This window comes from Ovis canadensis, chromosome 1, assembly GCF_042477335.2.
Source record: "Ovis canadensis isolate MfBH-ARS-UI-01 breed Bighorn chromosome 1, ARS-UI_OviCan_v2, whole genome shotgun sequence".
NCBI lineage: Eukaryota > Metazoa > Chordata > Mammalia > Artiodactyla > Bovidae > Ovis > Ovis canadensis.
In genome coordinates this window covers 108429596-108450588 of record NC_091245.1, presented here as the reverse complement: position 1 = coordinate 108450588, position 20993 = coordinate 108429596, and the positions used below count along the sequence as shown (strand labels likewise).

At 43.6% G+C, this 20993-nt stretch overlaps 1 protein-coding gene across 3 annotated transcripts; it reads right to left on the bottom strand.

Annotated features, from left to right (window-relative positions):
• Positions 1-701: 701 nt before the first annotated feature.
• On the bottom strand, positions 702-20689 carry LOC138416133 (SLAM family member 8-like). 3 transcript variants are annotated; one of them, XM_069544893.1, is made up of 5 exons: positions 20521-20689; positions 15379-15759; positions 11265-11555; positions 9333-9467; positions 702-2686 (listed from the first exon to the last, which is right to left on the bottom strand). In XM_069544893.1, exons 1-5 carry the CDS (start codon positions 20651-20653, stop codon positions 2670-2672), a joined length of 957 nt encoding a protein of 318 aa, XP_069400994.1. In that variant the 5' UTR covers positions 20654-20689; the 3' UTR covers positions 702-2669. The 3 variants fall into 3 exon arrangements, with proteins under 3 accessions (XP_069400994.1, XP_069401012.1, XP_069401003.1); XM_069544902.1 differs by having other exon boundaries at positions 935-2682; positions 9329-9467; positions 20521-20631; XM_069544911.1 differs by lacking the exon at positions 9333-9467 and having other exon boundaries at positions 20521-20649.
• Positions 20690-20993: the final 304 nt, after the last annotated feature.

The window sequence follows — 20993 nt, the reverse complement described above, 5'->3', positions numbered from 1 at the left end:
GGAAGCCGTTTGATGATATAGAATTCTATTATTATTCTGTTTACTAATCATGATACAATGGTGTTAAGTAATAGTTACATAATCACAATAGTAAAAGATGTTTATCAGTTTTCACAATCAATAGCCAAACAAAAAATAACAGACAATTACAGTTGCAAGCCATAATGGAAACATAATTAACCTAACAATATAAAATAATTGCATACAATTTGGGGGATCAAGCAGAGTGATGTGGTAAGTGCATACATGTACACATCTTCATCTGCTCTGCCAGTCTATGTCTTTTGGTTGGTGCATTTAATCAATTTACATTTAAGGTAATAATTGAGATGTATGATTCTATTACCATTTTTGTGATTGTTTTGGATTTATTTTCTGTAGGTATGTCTTTTCTTTCTCTTTCTTCTTGCCTTGAGAAATTCCTTTGGCATTTGTTGTAAAGCTTGTTTGGTGGTGCTAAATTCTCTTAACTATTGCTTCTCTGGAAAGCTTTTGATTTCACCAACGAATATGAAGCGTCATGCTGAGCAGAGCATTCATGATTGTAGGTTCTTTCCTTTCATCCTTAAATATGTCATGCTATTCCCTTTTGGCATCTAGAGTTTCTATTGAGACATCAGCTGATAGCCTGATGGCAGTTCCTTTGTATGTTGCTTGCTGTTTTTCCCATGTTGCTCTTAATATTTTATCTCTGTCTTTAATTTTTGTCATTTTGATTACTATGTGTCTCAGTGGGTTCCTCCTTGGTCTTATCCTGCCTGGGACTCTCTGTGCTTCCTGGACTTGGTTGACTATTTCCTTTTCCATGTTAGAGAAGTTTTCAGCTATTATCTCTTCAAATATTTTCTTAGATCCTTTCTCTTGCTCTTCTCCTTCTGGCACCCCTATAACACAAGTGTTCATGCGTTTAGTGTTGTCCTTTAGGCCTCTTAGATTTTCTTTATTTCTTTTTTCTGTATTCTGTTCTATGGCAGTGATCTCCACCATTCTGTCCAGGTCATTTATTTGTACTTTTGCCTCATTATTCTGCTATGGATTCTTTCTAGCATATTATTCATCTGTTTACTTATTCTTTAGTTCTTCTGGGTCTTTGTTAAACATTTCTTGTATCTTCTCAATCTTTGCCTCCATTCTTTTTCCAAGATCCTGAATTATATTCACTATCATTATCCTGAATTCTTTTTCTGGGAAGCTCCCTATCTCTGCTTGATTTAGTTGTTTTTCTGGGGATTTATCTTGTCCCTTCATCTGGGACATAACTTTCTGCTTTTTCATACTGATTAACTTTCCGTAATGATTGTTTTAGTCACTGTGGGAATGTAGTTCTTCTTGCTTTTTCTGTCTGCCCTCTGATGGATGAGATTAAGAGGCTTGTGTAAGGTTCCTAATGGGAGGAACTGGTCTGGTGGGCAGCAACTTGCTGAGTAAAACTTTAATTCAGTTATCTGCTGATGGATGGGGTTGAACTCCTGCCATGGGGAAACTCAACCCTTGAGTCTATAGCTCTATCAATTCAAGTCAGTCTCTCAGTCATGTCTGACTCTTTTGCGACCTCATGGATGGCAGCACGCCAGGCTTCCCTGTCCATCACAACCTCTCAGAGCTTGCTCAAACTCCTGGAGCTTGCTCAAACTCATGTCTATCAAGTCAGTGATGCCATCCAACCATCTTATCCTCTGTCTCCCCATTCTCCTTCTGCCTTCAATCTTTCCCAGCATCAGGGTCTTTTCCAGTGAGTCAGTTCTTTGCATCAGGTGGTCAAAGTACTGGAGGTTTAGCTTCAGCATCAGTCCTTCCAATGAATATTCAGGACTGATCTCCTTTAAGATTGACTGGTTGGATCTTCTTGCAGTCTAAGAAACTCTCAAGAGTCTTCTCCAACACCAAAGTTCAAAAGCATCAATTCTTCAGTGCTCAGTTTTATTTATGGTCCAAGTCTCACATCCATACATAACTGCTGGAAAAACCATAGCTTTGACTAGATGGACCTTTGTCAGCAAAATAATGACTCTGCTTTTTAATATGTTGTCTAGGTTGATCAAAGAGTTTCTTCCAAGGAGCAAGCATCTTTCAATTACATGGCTGCAGTCACCATCTGCAGTGATTTTGGAGCCCTAGAAAGTAAAGTCTGGCATCGTTTCCCCAACTATTTGCCATGGAGTGATGCCCCAAAACAAATGCCATGATCTTTGTTTTTGGAATGTTGAGGGTTAGCCCAGCTTTTTCACTCTCCTCTTTCACTTTCATCAAGAGGCTCTTTAGTTTTTCACTTTCTGGTATTAAGTTCATGTCTGAGATTATTTATATTTTGCCTGGCAGTCTTGGTTCCAATTTGTAATTCATCTAGACTGGCATTTCTCATGATGTACTCGGCTTATAAATTAGATAAGCAGGGTGACAATATACAGCCTTGGCATACTCTTTTTTGTGTAGGTGGCTTTTTTGGGGGCTGTCCATGGGAATCCTCTCTGTTGATGACTAGATTTATGTTTCTGTCTCACTTGTTGTTTGAGTGAGGCTTCCTGTACTGGGTGCTGCTGGAAATTGGGCAATGTTAGGTCTTGTATACAGGTGGAAGCCTTCATGGGAATTCTTACTATTTAATACTTCCTGGAGTTTGGAGTTCTGTGGCAGTCAAGGGTCCTGGACTTAGCGTTCCTGCTCCAGAGTCAGGACTGGTCTCTGGCTGGAAAACCGAAATTGCACAAGTCATTTATTATGGCATTAAAGGGGTTAAAACCAACGCGCAAAAACAAAATGAGAAGCAAAAGACGAACCCCAGACAAATGGTACATACAAAGTCAGACATTAAAAAAAAAAAAACAATGGAACATACACACACACACACACACACACACACACACACACACACACACACACAAAGAATACCAAAACGATCCAAAGAAAAGAAAGTGCAAGAGAGTTATCTGGCAAACAAAGAAAACCAAAAACCATATAAACCAATTAAAAACAAAACTAAAACACCAACTAGAAAGCAAAACCAAAACTAAGTGCCAACTGAGGAATAAAGCAAAGAAAACTAAACAAACTAACAAACATGTTGAAAAAAAGAAAGCAAAAAAAGAAAGGAAGGAAAATAGAAAAGCAAAGTTAAATGGAAGTATATTTTATATATATATATATATATATATATATATATATATATATATATATATGAGTAACTACAGCAGGAAAAGAACAATAAGAAAAACAAAACCAAGGGAAAAAATTTAAATTAGAAAAAAGATTTTTAAAATAAAATTATATATTTAAAAAAATCCCACAGAATTGCAAAGGCCAACATAGATGTAGAAGTATATGAAGGAAATAAAAAGTGCTATTTAAAAACAGTTCTCAAAAGCTTAAATATGCTAATAGTAACAATCAAATCAACAACCACAGCAACAGAGGAAGAAAAGAAGAAAAATACAGAACCAACTGCAGAACAAATCAAAATATAAGAATAATAATAGATGTTTTTCTCAGATATCATCTGCCAACGTCCTTTCCCTCGCTGTGAGTCACAGTGCACCTCTGTCTCCCTAGGATGCCCTCCAACACTGGGCTGCTCTCTGGACCTGCTATGGGGACAGCTCAGACTCTAATGCGGTCATACTGCTACGTATTCTTGCCTCCAAAATGCATATCAGCCAGAGCTACTGCTTTTTCTTTTGTGGGGCCTCGCATTGTCCTTTTATATATTCCATAGACACAGAGTCTACCTAGTTGGTCATGTGGATTTAATCTGTAACTTGTACAGCTGGTGAGAAGGTTTTCAATCCTCTTCCTTATGCACACTGCCCCTGGATTTCAATTGTGGTTTTAACTCCACCCCTGCATTTGGATTCTCCATAGGAGTTTTTTCCTCAGGCTGCCCTGGAGGAGTTGCGTCTGACCCAGTGAGGACCTACAAAATGGACTATTGGGAAGAAATGGGTAAATTCTTGGAAAGGTACAGTTTTCAAAAATAGAATCAGGAAGAATTAATAATATAAACAGACCAATCACAAGTAATGAAATTAAATTTTAATTAAATATCTTTCAACAAACAAAAGTCCTGAATCAGATGGCTTCACAGGTGAATTCTATTAAACATTTAGAGAAAAACTAACACATATCCTTCTCAAACTCTTCCAAAAACTTGTAGAGAGATGAACACTACCAAACTCATTCCAGAAGGCCACCATCACACCAAGGCCAAACAAACATATCACACACACACAAAATTACAAGTCAGTGTTAGAGACACAGTCACAAAAGTCCTTAACAAAATACTAGCAAACTGAATCTGACAATGCACTAAAAAAATCATACAATACAATCAAGAGAGATTTATGCTAGGGAGGCAAGGATTGTTGACTATATGGAGTTCAAGAGCTTTAGAATCCAACACTTAGTTTTCAACTCCAGCTCTGCCACCTATTAGTTATGTGCCATTTTCTGGGAATAATAATGATATTTGCATGATAGGATTGAAGTTTATTCTTTGAGGCCTCAATACCAACTGTCTTTAAACAACAGCCCAGAATAACTGTACCTTGTCACACAGCCTTGTGAAAGTACTGTGGAGAAAATAGAGCATTAAGGAGGAAAGAGGCCACCAGAAAGAGTTTGCAGTTTTATATAGGGAGGTGAGGGGTCTTACTGAGAAGTTAACATCTGAATAAAGACCTGAAGTAGGTCAGGAAATGAGACATGTGGATACCTGGGGGGAGAGAATTCTGGAGAGGAAGGAGCATGCACAGAGTATTGAAGGAATAGCAGGAAGACCAGTATCCTAGAGTGCATTAAGGAAGGAGGGGAGTAAGGAAGATGAGGTCAAATGATACAGGACCTTCCAGATAAAGGGAGCTAATGGCAGTAGTTCCAAGCTCATGAGTAATGTGATGCAACTTAGGTTTTGAAAAGATTCATCTGGGTGATATTGTGAAAATAGACATTAAAGGATTAAGGGCAACAGTGAGAGATTCTGCGGCAACTGTGATAATCCAAGTGAGAAACGATGACCCAGTTGGACCAAGGAGGTGGTGAGAGGAGAGACATTTTGTTATAAACATATTTTTTTCATATAGATACACAAAAATAAGTATTCAAATATATATAGACTGCTGAGATATACTTTCTAATAGAGAGTGAAAAAGAAATGAAAATGAAAAAGAAGAATGAAGTCAAGTATAAACCAAGGCTTTATGGCCAGAAATTAAAAAAAAAAAAAAGAATGGGAGGATTGAGGTGACATTTGGAAGGATGAGAAACTCTATAGAAAAAATGTTTGGGGAGTTTGAGTTTAAACATGTCAAGATAGAGATATCTATTATACATGCACAAGGAGATGTCAAGTAAACAGTTGGATATTCCCACCATGGAGTCCAGGGACGGATAGCATCTCTAAGTCCTTTTTGCCACAGAAGGTCACAGGATTACTGCATGGCCAGAGCAACAGAAAGAAATGAGTGCAGACACTGAACCGAGTTCATCTGGGTATGAACATTGACTATTCAAAAATTTAGAGGTTGGAATGATACTGATAAAGGAAACTTAGGAGCAACCATCCAGTAGGCAGAAAATAATGGTAACTGCAAAATGAAAAGTGTTTCCAGGAAGTATAGGTCCACTGTGGCTGAGAATTTATGGGAAATAAGGACTGAAAATTAATCACTGGATTTAACAACATAAAGTCAGCATGGTGACCAGACAAAAGCAGACTGAATGGAGAGGTAGGGGCAATGCATGGACAAAGGGAGAAAGAAATTGAGAGAAAGAAGTTTCTTCAAATAAGGCATACAAATTGTCAGTTCAACATGCTCAACATGAATAATTTGAGAAAAGCAATTCAGGACCACAAGCAGTTTCCACTTCATCAGCACTAGGATGGCTAAAATAAAAAAAAATAAATAGTGAGAGTTCGAGATGATGTGAAGAAATTCTCATATATTTCTGGTGGAAATGTAAAAGTGTTGCAGCTGCAGGTGGAAGATGGGAATGAGAGAAGAAGAGCAAGTAGAGGAAGATTTAGGAAGGATAACACAACAGATGATAGTAAATGTTTGGGTGTCTGGAATGATAGAGAGAAAGAATTAAAATGTGTGAAATTATTATACCCTCCCTGAGATTATGCCTACATCACTTACAACTAGGGAGAGTACTTAACATCAATAGACTTTAATTTTACATTTGTATATTGGGGATTTCAGCATCACAGAATTCTTGAATATTCATGAATAATAATAGAAAGGGTAGCTGACTTGAGAATAAGGATGCTGAAATCCACAACACACATTGTATGAGAGGAAGCAACTCGCACAAGACCAAGAAGAAGTATCTCTGCTTCAGGTGTCTCCTCTGAGCCAGAGGGCAGGACTTATCATTGCATGTCTCCCACCCGCATCTACCATCTCTTTGTCCCCCTAAGGAGCAATTCCTCTTTCAGTCACCAGCTGCTTCATCCATCATGAGGATGACCTCATTCCACGTTGAGGCACCTGAGTTAGAACCAGGATCCTTGGAAGGGGAGCAAATAAATGGAAGATAATCTCTGAATACTCCAAGATTCCAATGTCTTCAGTGACCATGTGGCAAAGGAAAAGATATGAATGCTGGAATCATCTAACACTAGATTTAAGAATTTGCTCTGATACCAACTATATATTGTCCTGCAAAATAGGAACAGTAATATCTACTCTAAAGAGTTCTTATAAGAAGAAATAATATTTATAAAATTCACAGGACAAAACCTGGTTCAATACAGGCTTGGAATGTTCAGTTCTTTTTCTTTTTTGTCTTATGCTTTGAGAACCGAGGTGGGTGGGAGGGAGTCAATGGGTCGTCACACCTTACACTGCTTTTGGACTGATGGCACTGATACAGGCTATGACCGATCATCTGGGATGCCAGTGAGAGAGGTCATCTCTCTTAGCCTTCTGTTCAGCCTGAGCTAAACAGGCTAAAACAGCCTTATTATGGAAACTCTATTTCTTCATTATCCATGTACCACCTAACAGGATACTAGCATTGGTTCCTAACGCTCAAGATTTTAAGTCAGAAATGAAGCAGCTAAGCTTGCTGAGGTGAAAGTGGAATCAAGAGACCCAGACATCTAGATCAGCAGACAAGGAACCACAAATCATAGAACTACAGTGAATCTATCTCTGACTCAAGAGCTGAAACTCAAGGCAGGAAGCAAAGGCTTTGATGAGGTGAGGACCCCCAGGAAGAGGGGAAGCTCCCACACAATTCAGCGCAGGCTGCCTTAGGTCATCAGGAGGATGGAGGTGGGTAAGGAAGCCAAGCAGAGTGGTTGAAGGTCATCATGTTAATCTTGCTTCCTTGTGGACTTATTTTTAAAAAGACTTCTGTAGACTGTGCTCTGGGTCTCAGTCTGCTGAGTCCCTGCGGGAGCTAGGTGGAGGGTTGCTTACACCCTTCACAGAGAGAAGTGCTTATCTCTTGGCACTGGCCTTCTAAAGACACAGCACCCTTCTGAGGGAGGTACAAGTGAGGTTAGCAGAGAAGAGTGATGACTAACCCAGGGCAAGCTATGGTAGGGGACTTGGTTTTGTCAGTGTGTCTGAAAAGGTCAGACGTGGAACAGACCATTTCCAAATTTTAAGGAACATAAAGAACAGGTGACCTGGAAGGGGGTTTTGGGTTGGATGGTAGAATTCAAACAACAGGGATGAGAGGAAGGGAAAGGGCAGGCATCACCATTTCAGGCAGAAGGATGTGAGTGAGCAAAAAGGAGGCTGACTAGGATCTGAGGCCAGCAGGTTGTGGGGGCTGAGCATCAGAAGAGGCAGGAGAGGGCTGGTTCAGATCTTCCTTAAACTTCACTGCTTACAGCAGCTTCATCAGAGTGTGTGTTGTCGGGGGAGCACCCTGCACTTCCATTCTAATGACCCCCACCCCAGACAGGAAAAGCCTGAGGGTGCTTTCCTAAGAATATAAATCCAGCCTGGGTCCTTCTCTGAGACACAGAAGGTTTGGAAGGGCTAGAAACAGTACAAATTCCTCTTCCCACTCCACAGGAGGTAGATTTGAGGTCCATGAACTGAAGCTGAGGTTAGTACTAGTGATCAGGAACAAGGGATATGGCGCAGGGTATAATGTACACTGGCTACTCCCTCAATGTACATACAGACACACACACACAATGCCCAACATGCAACTTTTACCCTACACAGGGTGCAAAGCAAAACTCAGGACAGTCCTTTATGGACTCCTACCAACCCATGTGGCTTCCATAGACTCCCAAATCAGCACCCAGCAACAAGGTCCTAACCTCTTCCTCTGTGGTCTGGTAAATATCTTCCACATAGTCCCCAGGCCTGAGCTGATGTCCTCAGAAAGATATACACCACCACACAGGAGAGGCTGTGGGGATTATTATGTGCAGGAAGGTCCTCTTTGGAAAGTTTCAGGAGAAGAGGGGTTAGGCACTGAGTCGATGATGGAAGAAGAGGATTCATCCGGGAAGGTGAGGATCCTGAGTGGCAGGGCAGCTTGGAGAGCTGTCAGAGAATGTCAGAAGGACACGTGTACCCAGAGAGTTGGCGGCAGGACAGTCAGAGTAACAGACCAGGGGCAGCTGGAGCCAAACAAGAGCTGGGGGAGGCAGGTGCCTGCAGGAATCAGGCTGTGAGTGGAGGTGTCCTAGGAGTGCCAAGTCTCCTGCTTCCTCCAATTAAATTATCTACATGGACACACTTTCTGGCTTGTGGACCTCACTGTAGACTCTAAAAGGCTCCTCTTCTTCTAAATATGTTCACCGATTACCTATGACTGGAAGACAGAGGGTTTCTAAAGAGCTGAGAGAGGCCCCAGAGTGATCCACAATGAACAAATGCTGCTGATATGAACTGCATGTGAATTCCCCCAAAGTGACCCACTCTACATTGGCCCCAAGTTTGAAATGTTTTTTATAAATACCACTGACCACATGGTGAGAGACAGCAGGTCCAGGAACAGCAGATGACTGGGTTGACCGACCCAGGAAAAAGACCTATGAGAGCCCAGGCTGGGCACAGCTCCCAGTTCTCATCTTATATGTGGCCTCTGCAGATGCCTGCTGGCTCAGCTCTGCATACTGATCTCCACCATCATTGTCCCTCTGATTCTCCTGAAATTCTATACCTGAGTCATACACAGAGTAAAGCTTGATCTTGGCCTTGAAAACATATACCTTCCCCCATGGCAATGAACCCCAAGGCCAAGCCTACACCCACCTTCCCCTTCCCCAGAGATAATCGTTGAGCAGCAAAATAAAGGAGGAAGGCAGCCAAAGGGTCAGTGGGGGAGGGGTGGGATGTGGGGCCAGAAGGAGAAGTGAAACCTGCCTCTTCCAGTCTCTATCTTCCTCTTCTTCCCACGTGTCTTCCAAAGGAACAGTCCAAGTCCAGGGATCAACAGCATAACCACAACAGCCTTTATGATGCATGGCAGGGGGTCAGCACTGACCTGTCCATGTGAATCTGTTTTCCTCACACAGAGAGAACGAAGAAAGTTAAGGAAAGACACAACTTGTAATACCCATTGCCAAGGGGAGATATATAGAGAGGAGATGGCGAAGTCTGAGGGAAAGAGGAAGGAGTGAGGCAGTATCATTCATTCACCCAGGTCCCAAGCTCCTGCTTGATGCCAGGGATGCTGAGAGGAGCAAGCCAGGGTCACACAGTGGGAAGACTGAAAATACCAAAGTCTTCCAGCCAGAGAGATGGCAGTGCCATAGAAGTTTATACCTTGTACACTGGTCTTCAAGGAGGGCCTCCCAGGGGAGGTGATGCAAAAACTCAGCCTTGAGAGAGGAATAGGAGTTTACCAGACATTCAGACTTGGCGCAGCTTTCCAAAAAGGAGTGGAAATGGCTGTTTTCACTTCCATTTGTTTGTTCCATGACAAATCTCCAGCCCTAGGGGTTGCAATCACCCTAGACCAGCAGGCAGGAGAGGGTAAGGCAAAGGCGAGCTGGGCAAGGAGGATCAGAGGGAGGAAGAGGCTCTTTCCAGAGGGTCTTATGGGTCATGCTGAGTGTTGAACTTTATCTGAGACTCCAGAATGGGACCAAGGGAAAGGTATCATGAGATTTTAAGTGATGCTGACATATCAGCTCCCACCAGCAGCTCATGGGAGACAGTTAGAGGTGCTGGACTGCAGACAAGATACCAGGTCATTTATTCAGTGCTAGAAGCTTTGCTTGGTATAAGAATTAAAAGGAGAACAGGACAAGCCCTCTGCCCTCAAGGTGTTCCAGGCTATGGAGAAGACAAACCCATCAATAGCATTGCTGTTCAGTGTGGGGTGGCCATGGACTGCGCCTTAAAGCAGATGATGCCTGAGGCAGGACGGTTACAGCAGCTGCAGTGCCTCTGCAACAGGAGATTGAGCCACCCTTTGTTTAACTTGATTCAAAATGCTGCTATAACCAAGTGCAGGACACTGTTTACAGGCCCGTGACCTGAGGAAAATCCTTCAATAGCAATAAGTAAGGAAGTGAAAAACTCTTGACTTGGGAGGTTTGATGGTAGAGGAAGCAGCATTTCCAGAGGCTCAGGAACTTGCAATTGCAGGACACATTCAGGGAAGCCAAGCAAACAATTCAGTGTGACGTGTGTGAGGTAAGGAGCATGGGCAGAGGAGCTTTGCAGCCCTGAATCCTGAAGGGAGTCCCTGGGTCGGACTCCTACAGATGATACAGACCAATCACAAAATCCGATTGCTTTTCAAAAGACTACAGTGGATGACTCACTATGGATAATGAATGAGGTAAGAGTGCTGGAAAACTATTGCCCTGGACCAGATCTGACACTGCCCTGCAGCATCTGGGAGGGAAGGAGCTCCCCAGAGGGCAACAGGCAGGCAGGTGCAGGCAGCAGGCAGCATGGGTCAGGGGAGGGGTGAGCCCTCAGGGAAATACATCTCTAGTGAATGCTTTTGCTGCTGCAGCTCTAGTTCTCTTTGCCTCCCCCACACCACCCCTGCTCTCCCTCCATGGCCAGCTAGGACAGGGAATAGATCATCTTGAGCTGGGTGGACAAGATTTTCATTAAAAACAAATCCCTGTTTCTTGAAGGAAATGTGGGGATGGAGTTGGACTGGCATGCAAGGTCTTGAGAGACGGTTAAAAGCAGACATGCTGTGGCTGTACCTATCAGACTCCTTTATCAGGTGACCCATTGAAAGGTGGGGCTAATAACATGGTAGGCAGAAAATCCCATTACCCTCACCCCTGAGCTCTGACAGTGCCCCTCCCCTCTGGCAGGTGCACTCACCAGAGACACAGACTTCCCCCAGGTCTAAGGTGGCAGTTTTCTGGTCCACCTGATTGCTGACCACACAGGTCAAGCTGGCACTGGGTTGGCTCAGGGGCAGGCTCAGAGTCAGGGTCCAGGGGTTTGAGGGTGGATCCAGGGTTATTCTCTGCCCTCTGGGAAGGCCCATGCTCCCCCAGGTCACCTTCAGGTCCTCTGTGTCCTGTGAGGCTGTGCACTCCAGGGTGGCATTGCACCAGCCTGGTGTGATGGATGCAGATTTGACCAGGATCTGGGGAAGGGGTACAGGATCTGGGAGAGAAGAAACAAAAGAATGGGGCTTACATGATTGGAGAACATTTCAGTCTGTACATTCTCATCTATTATCTCACTGAAACCCTGGCATACTCCCCTTAATGATAGTGAACACATTTTACAGATAAAACACAATTTGCAGAATTAGAACAAATAATTTCACAATTTGTATGGAAATACAAAAAACCTCCAATAGTCAAAGCAATCTGGAGAAAGAAGAATGAACTGGAGGAATCAACCTTTCTGACTTCAGATTATACTACAAAGCCACTGTTCAACAGTATGGTACTGGCCCCTAAACAGAAATATAAACCAATGGAACAAGATAGAAAGCCCAGAAATAAACCCATGCACCTATGGGTACCTTATTTTTTAACAAAGGAGGCAAGAATATACAATGGGGTAAAGACAGCCTCTTCAATAAATGGTGCTGGGAAAACTGGTCAACCATTTGTAAAAGAATGAAACTAGAACACTTTCTAACACCATACACAAAAACAAACTCAAAATGGATTAAAGATCTAAACATAAGACCAGAAACTATAAAACTCCTAGAGGAAAACATAGGCAAAACACTCTCTGACATAAATCACAGCAGGATCCTCTATGACCCACCTCCCAGAGTAATGGAAATAAAAGCAAAAATAAACAAATGGGACCGAATTAAGTTTAAAAGCTTTGCACAATGAAGAAAACTATAAGCAAGGTGAAAAGACAACCCTTGGAAGGGGAGAAAATAATAGCAAACAAAGCAACTGACAGAGAATTAATCTCAAAAATATACAAGCAGCTCCTGCAGCTCAATGCCAGAAAAATTAACAACCCAATGAAAAAAATGGGCCAAATAACTAAAGAGTGAGCTGCAACAGCAAAAGCATTCACTAAAGAACTAAACTTCTTTCTCCAAAGAAGACATACAGATGGCTAACAAACACATGAAAAGATGCTCAACATCACTCATTATTAGAGAAATGCAAATCAAAACCACAATGGGGTTCCATCTCACGCCAGTCAGAATGGCTGCTATCCAAAAGTCTACAAACAATAAATGCTGGAGAGGGTGTGGAGAAAAGTGTAAAACTTTTCTTACACAGTGTAAAAACCCTCTTATACTGTTGGTGGGAATGCAAACTAGTACAGCCACTATGGAGAACAGTGTGGAGATTCCTTAAAAAACTGTAAGTAGAACTGCCATATCACCCAGCAATCCCACTGCTGGGCATACACACTGAGGAAACCAGAATTGAAAGAGACACGTGTACCCCAATGTTCATTGCAGCACTGTTTACAATAGCCAGGACATGGAAGCGACCTAGATGTCCATCAGCAGATGAATGGATAAGAAAGCTGTGGCACATATATGCAATGGAATATTACTCATCCATTAAAAAGAGTACATTTGGATCTGTTCTAATGAGGTAGATGAAACTGGAGTGAAGTAAGTCAGAAAGAAAAACACCAATACAGTGTACTAACGCATATATATGGAATTTAGAAAGATGGTAACAATGACCTGGAGACGGTAATGGCACCCCACTCCAATACTCTTTTGCCTGGAAAATCCCATGGATGGAAGAGCCTGGTAGGCTTCAATCCATGGGGTCACTAACAGTTGGACCCGACTGAGCAACTTCACTTTGACTTTTCACTTTCATGCATTGGAGTAAGAAATGGCAACCCACTCCAGTGTTCTTGCCTGGAGAATCCCAGGGACAGGGGAGCCTGGTGGGCTGCCGTCTACAGGCTCACACAGAGTCAGACACGACTGAAGTGACTTAGCAGCAGCAGCAACAACGATGACCCTATATGCGAGACAGCAAAAGAGACACAATTGTAAAGAACAGCCTTTTGGATTCTGTGGGAGAAGGCGAGGGTGGGATGATTTGAGAGAATAGCATTAAAACATATATATTGTCATATGTGAAACAGATTGCCAGTCCAGGTTCAATGCATGAAATGGGGTGCTCAGGGTTGGTGCACTAGAATGACCCTGAGCGATGGGATGGGGAGGGAGATGGGTGGGGGTTTCAGGATGGGAACACATGTACACCCATGGCTGATTCATGTCAATATATGGCAAAAACCACTACAATATTGTAAAGTAATTAACCTCCAAATAAAATAAATAATTTATTTTTTTTTAAACCCACAATTTGCCAAATACTTAACACACAGCAAGTGACAATAAAGAAGAGAGCCACTGAGGTAAGTTGTATGTGATTTTACTAAATTGTGTGTATGTTTAGAAAGACTCGTAGATTTCCAACCAGAAAATAAAGCCTGATCCCACTTCCCCAATACCCATTATTTCTAAGAAAATTGGGTTTCTCCTAGAAGCAGTAGTAGTCTGGGACAGAAGGCCTAGTCCTGGATCAGGATCTTTCTCTTCTCTCTTGCACAGATGATGCTTGAGACTGTATAGCCTCTAGAGAAGACAGATACCTGGTCAGCACTGGGACCCCAGAGAAATGTTCTGTGCTCACAGGAATGGACAAATTTGTGGGAGATGCAGTGGTAGCAACTACTATGAGGAGTCTGAGTCTGGTTAGAACATGCCACTGAACTTGAGACGTGATATACTGATCAGTTGGTCACAGAAATCACATGGGAACCTAAGGCAGCAACCGTCAATCTCTCGCAGCAGATATTTTCCTAGGCCGTTGGACTTCAGGGAAAAAAAATTGTTGACTAAGTGAGGGTATCTGGAAATGTTACAGAGTAACTTTTCTCCTACATCTACTGAAGGCTTCTAGTGCTGGACTGATGGAATCTTTGCCTGTAAGGCTGGTCTTGCGCTGGCTCTGAGTAAAAGGAGAAGGAGGTACAGACTACCCATGGATTTCTGAATTGTGATGGATGAATAATGGACCCCAAACAAGTCCACAGCCAATCCTCAGAACCTGTGACTATGTTAGGTTATGTGGCAAGGTGAAATTAAGGTAACAGATGGAATTAAGGCTGCTAAGTAGCTTGCTTTAAAATGAGATTATTCTGATTACCTGGATGGGACAAATGTAATCACAAGTGTCCTTAAACATGGAAGGAAGAAGAAGATGAGGTCAAAGGGATAAGGTTTGAGAAGAATTGCTCCCAATATTGCAGGCTTTTAAGATGGAGGAAGGTGATCCTGAGCCAAATAATATAAACAACCACTGCTGCTGCTGCTGCTGCTGCTGCTGCTAAGTCACTTCAGTCGTGTCCAACACTGTACAACTCCATAGACGGCAGCCCACCAGGCTCCCCCGTCCCTGGGATTCTCTAGGCAAGAATAGTGGAGTGGGTTGCCATTTCCTTCTCCAATGGATGAAAGTGAAAAGTCAAAGCGAAGTTGCTCAGTCATGTCTGACTCTTAGCACTAGAAGGTGCAAAATACAAATAAATTAATCTCATTCTGGAACCTCTAGGAAACAACACAGCCCTGCCAATACCTTGACTTTGGCCTGGTGAAACCCATGTGTGACTTCTGACCTGTAGCTCAGAAAGATAATACATTTGCTTTGTGTTAAGTCTCCAAATTAAAGCAGCAACGGACAATTAATACACACATTATGTAACCTGGACCTATAAAGAATAATTGTTATAACAATATCATTTCCCCCAATTCCCATTCTCCTCTTCCAAACTACTAAAGTGGTTTTATCCCTGGTATAAATCTCAACTCCTCTCACCATTTGCAGTAAACCACTTACTTCCTGATTCAAGGGGGAAAGGAGTCTGAAGGTTGGTATCTGGAAGGGATCCTGAAAAATGGAGCCTGTGTGCCAGTCCTAGCACAAAAGAACAAGGGAAGCCATAGGGTGGAGTGAGGAGTGTCACTCACCATAGACAGCGAGGAGGAAAACCTGGTTAAATTCTATTCCTCCAGTGAAGCTGGCTCGAGCCCGGTAGTGCCCACTGTCCTCTTGGGTCAGGTTCTCAATCCTCAGGGACGTCACATTGGGCACATGGACCCTGTGCTGGTACTTGTCCTGGAGGCTGACCCAGGCTGGGGTGTCTTTCCCACGGTGGACTCGCATGAAGACTCTGTAGTTTGACTCAGAGCCAAAGCCCCACGAGACCTCCTCTGGGTCAGCTTCTTGCTTCTCGGTCACATGAAACAACACAGAACCTCCTTGGATCCCCTGCATGGGAACATGGGCTCCAGAATCCTGAACTCCAGGACCAGGTGTTACAGAACTCTTGACTCCAGTGCTGTGGATGCCTAGGGCATTGGAAACAGGAAATGTATTTTTTTCAGTAACAATAAAGGATAAAATTATATAGCTTATATTTTAAACAAAATTCATCCAATATACTCCCTTAATTCTTAGGAGGCAAACTAGTAACATGATTTTGAAGCAATTCTACTATTAAATCCTAGTTCTAGTGAACTGTTACCTCGAGTAGGTAAGTTTAACTAATCTGCAGTTTCCTCACCTACATTATAAATTGAGTGAGATCATGGATCAAAAGCACCGAGCACTCTTTCTATCCATACCAAATGTGTAACTGTAGGAGGAGCTTCTTAATTGCCCCCTTACATTCACATCCTTACATAGTGCCCTGCCCTGGAATGGGGCTGTGTCTAGAGAGTGGCTTAGGACTAGGCTAGAGCAGATGTGATGGATGTCACTCAGTGATCCTAGGTTATACAAGACTGTGACTTCCCTCTTGCTCACACTCTCTCTCCTTCACTTTCACTCTTGTTCGCTCTGAGGAACTCAGCTGCCCTGAGGAGGAGCCCATGACAAGAAACTGAGGGAGCCTCTGGCCAACATCCAGGGAGGAAATGGCACCCTCAGTCCAATAATCACAGGAACTGCCTCCCATCAGCAATCCATGAGAGCTCTTGGGATCACGTCTTGCCCATTCGACCCTAAGCTGATGCAGCCAAGACTCTGATCTCAGTCTTGAAGACCCTGAGCCAGAGGACTCAGCTGATCCAACTCTAAGCCCTGAACCACAGAAACTGTGAGATTATATCAGATGGTGTTTAAGGCAGTAAGTTTGGGGATAACACGTTACACAGAAATAGATACCTAATACAAACATGAAGACTGCTCTCCTTCCCAGCATCTTCAGGGCAATGTAGTATTCAGGACAGGCTAGGCTGTGCTAGGTAATGAACAGTTATAGTACCTCAGTATCTCAGAACAAGCAGAGTTTATATCTCCTACCACAGGTCCCCTCAGAGAGTGAGTGAAGGATCCTAATTCAAATGTTGGGGGATTTACTACCTTGTAGCCACACCCAAGGAGCTCACAGCGTCCACACAGGCTCCCAGCCCCACCGCAGAGATGGGAGACAGGAGAACCACACAGGAGTTTCACTGCATCTGTCCAGAAGTAGTGTGCTCTCTGCTCATGTTTTTTGGCCAGCACTCATCACAAGGGCTTCCCTGGTGGCTCAGAGGTTAAAGCGTCTGCCTCCAATGTGGGAGACCTGGGTCCAATCCCTGGATCAGGAAGATCCCCTGGAGAAGGAAATGGCAACCCACTCCAATATTCTTGCCTGAAGAATCCCATGGACGGAGAAGCCTGGTAGGCTATAGTCCACGGGGTCACAAAGAGTCAGACTGAGCGACTTTACTTTTACTTTCATCACAAGGCTAACTGCCAAGAACTAGAATATGAGGGGGAGAGCTAGTGATCAAGATTTCCTTGCTTATTTAAGTTATATGCAGAGCACTTCATGAGAAACACTGGGCTGGATGAAGCACAAGCTGGAATTAAGACTGCCAGGAGAAATATCAATAACCTCAGATATGCAGATGACAACACCTTTATGGCAGAAAGTGAAGAACTAAAGAGCCTCTTGATGAAAGTGAAAGAGGAGAGTCAAAAAGTTGGCTTAAAGCTCAGCATTCAAAAAACTAAGATCATGGCATCTGGCCCCATTACTTCATGGCAAATAGGTGGGGGAAACAGTGGAAACAGTGGCTGACTTTATTTTTTTGGACTCCAAGATCACTGCAGATGGTGACTGCAGCCATGAAATTAAAAGCCGCTTACTCCTTGGAAGGAAAGTTATGACCAACCTAGACAGCATATTAAAAAGCAGAGACATTACTTTGCCAACAAAGGTCCGTCTAGTCAAGGCTATGGTTTTTCCAGTAGTCATGTATGGATGTGAGAGTTGGACTGTAAAGAAACTGAGCGCCAAAGAATTGATGCTTTTGAACTGTGGTGTTGGAGAAGACTCCTGAGAGTCCCTTGGACTGCAAGGAGATGCACCTAGTCCATCCTAAAGGAGATCAGTCCTGGGTGTTCATTGGAAAGACTGATGCTGAAGCTGAAACTCCAATACTTTGGCCACCTGATGCGAAGAGCTGACTCATTTGAGAAGACCCAATGCTGGGAAAGATTGAGGGCAGGAGGAGAAGGGGACGACAGAGGATGAGATGGTTGGATGGCATCACTGACTCAATGGACATGGGTTTGGGTGGACTCTGGGAGTTGGTGATGGACAGGGAGGCCTGGCATGCTGTGGTTCATGGGTTCACAATTAATCGGATGCGACTGAGTGACTGAACTGAACTGAACTGTCCTTGTGACCCTGAGTTGTGACCAGTGGGCACATTTGCTGCAGGGTCACCACCTCCTGAGCCCACCCTCCCTCTTCAGACATAGGCCCAAGGGATCTGACACCCTCTGTCCTTTCTGGGGACAAGGTTGGACAGAACACAATGAGGGAAAGTGCCCTATCTGAAAAGATGATTAATCTGCTTCTTCCAGCAGGTTAGGATTCATCTGCCATGATTGGTCTCAGCCTTCCATAGTCGCAATTTTCTTTCCAATTCAATAAAATCTCATATCAGACCTGTCTCCCTCCTGCTGCTGCTACTGCTAAGTCACTTCAATTGTGTCCTACTCTGTGCGACCCCATAGATGGCAGCCCACCAGGATCCCCTGTCTCTGGGATTCTCCAGGCAAGAACAGGAGTGGGTTGCCATTTCCTTCTCCAATGCATGAAAGTGAAAAGTGAAAGTAAATTTGCTGAGTTGTGTCTGACTCTTAGCAACCTCATGGACTGCAGCCTACCAGGCTCCTCCATCCATGGGATTTTCCAGGCAAGAGTACTGGAGTGGGTTGCCATTGCCTTCTCCTCTGTCTCCCTGCTACTGTACTTATTCTCATTTCCGGCTCTCACTGGAAGAAGAGACTAGCACATGCTAGTGTTCATATGCCCAAGGGTTTAAGATATTTCTTTGTATTCATTTAATCACTAATTCATTTAATCAGGCATCTCCTCCAGGTCAAGCTTCAGGGGGCATTTGTCCAGACCCCTCTTGTCACAGAAGAGGAAGCTTCTCAGGAGGTGAACTTGTGCTGGGCAAAGCCACACCTGGCGCCAGGGCTCCCCTCTCCCAGCCCAGCGCTTCTCCCCTGCAGAAGCTCCCACCAGCTCCTTCACCCTCTCCCTATCCTCCCCAGGGCTCCCATCCCAGCACTGTTGTCTCATCACCAGGATCTGAGCAGCTCCTGGAGGCTCATCCTCCAGTTTTCCTCTCTTGAAATGAGGAAGCAAGAACTTTGAAGGTCTTAGAAGGGCAGGAACTTCTTGGCAGATGAGGGTTAAACAACAGCCCAGCCAGACTCCCCACTTGCTGGGGGAAAAACAAAAAGAAAAACAGGAACCAGGGAGAGAGGAAGCTTAGCCCTCAGACTACAGAGAAGATCCACTCAGAAGGGAATAGTGAGCCCACCTGTGAGGATGATGGAAGAAGACTTTGAAAGAGAAGGAAGGGGGCAAGAGCTGTGATCTACCAAAGGTCTAATCCTGAAGGAGAAACAGTCAGGGAGAGTGTAGTTAAAAACAAGATAGTGTAAAAGTTTACTTAAATAATGTAAAATTAAAAGTAGCAAATCAAGGTAAAGCTGTGTCTGTTTCTCCCTCTCTCTATGTAATCTGCCAACCCGAAAGATTATGGACAAAACCCTAAAAAACAGAACAGATTTTCCACTTAAAAAAATTGAAAAGTAGAGAAGGTGTACATTTTACTGCTGACATAGAGATTTCTTGTTAGAAAGGGGGTAATGTTTTGCAAAGCTCATTCTTAATTCAAGACATCTCTTTATAAATGGTCTCTAATTCATCAATTTTCATATAACTCCTACAAGTTCATTTAGCGGCTGGGATACTAAAACGAAAAACAGCTTTCCAACTTTCTCCAGATTTCATAATTTAGTGGGCATTTCCTCATTAGTTTATATTTAATATAAATGTATATTCCATATACATAATCATATAATCTTCCAGGAAGTCATGTATGTAATTAGGGTTTTGTCCAGTCCCCGGTTCATTTTTCACTTGATTCCCCATAGTTTCTACATCCCTTTCTCTTCTCTTTTCCCCTTAGTTCACCCGCTTCAAGAGCCCACATTACTAGTCTATTGTTCCTTCCATAGTTTCGCCATATTCTTACTACAGGTGGATATACAGAAACCCTTAATCTTAAGAAGCTGCTGTTCCTTTTACAAAAGCAGAATTTCATTTCATTGTATTTAACATCCTTCATCTTTCTCAAGAAATCAAGACTACAGTTGCTTTCTCCATCTCAGACAGAGTTCTAGTCAACTTCCTCCTCCACAGGACAGCTGCACAGACTGTCAGGTACCCTCTGAGTTGTACCCCAGCCCGTCCAAGTCAAGGAGCCAGCTTCTTAGTCTCTCTCCTTCTCCGCAGGCAGCTCTCGGTTCTCCAGACTTCCCATTACTGCTGCAGAGACAGCCTTACCTCCCTCAGATGTTTCCCTTAAAATAGTGAAGGCTGCCTGAGCTTGGGTATCCTAGACTCGCCACAACCAGAAGGTCATTTTGCTCTTCTGTTCACCCCAGAACTCTAAACCAAATGCACTACATTTGCTAAATAATTACAAAGCTGTTATTTCTTTTTGCTCACCAAGGACATTAGGCACAGAAAAGGCACCCTGCCTCCCTGCTCCACCCAGAGACCCTCCCTCCCAGGAGCCTGGGCCACTCACTGAGGAGGAGGTTGATGAATCCCAGGAACCTGGAGGCCCAGCAGAGGTGGAGGTCTTCCGGGCAGTGCCCCATCTCAGTCTGCCTGACACCATGTGCATCTAGAAGGAACAGAAAGAGAGGAGAGAGTGTCATTCAAAGGGCACTTATGCTAATCTCCACCCCTAGGGCGGGGCTAGCATGTTAGTTCTGGTTTGCAGTCCACCAGTCTGTTCTAAGCCACTCAGAGGTTTCCTAATATTATTCCCAGCACCCACAGTAGGACATCAATAAACAATTGCAGAGTAAAATACTGCACTGTCCACTATGTTGGAGATGCCCATCCTGTGGTCATACCAGACTGTTAATCTCACCCTCACCATACTAGCACTCCTTGGAATCCCCGTACATGTTCCCTGTGGGAACAGCTCAGCCCAGATAGCCACGCTCATCCAAAGCAGCCTGTGGCCAAAGCACAGAACTCAAGCTATTTCAG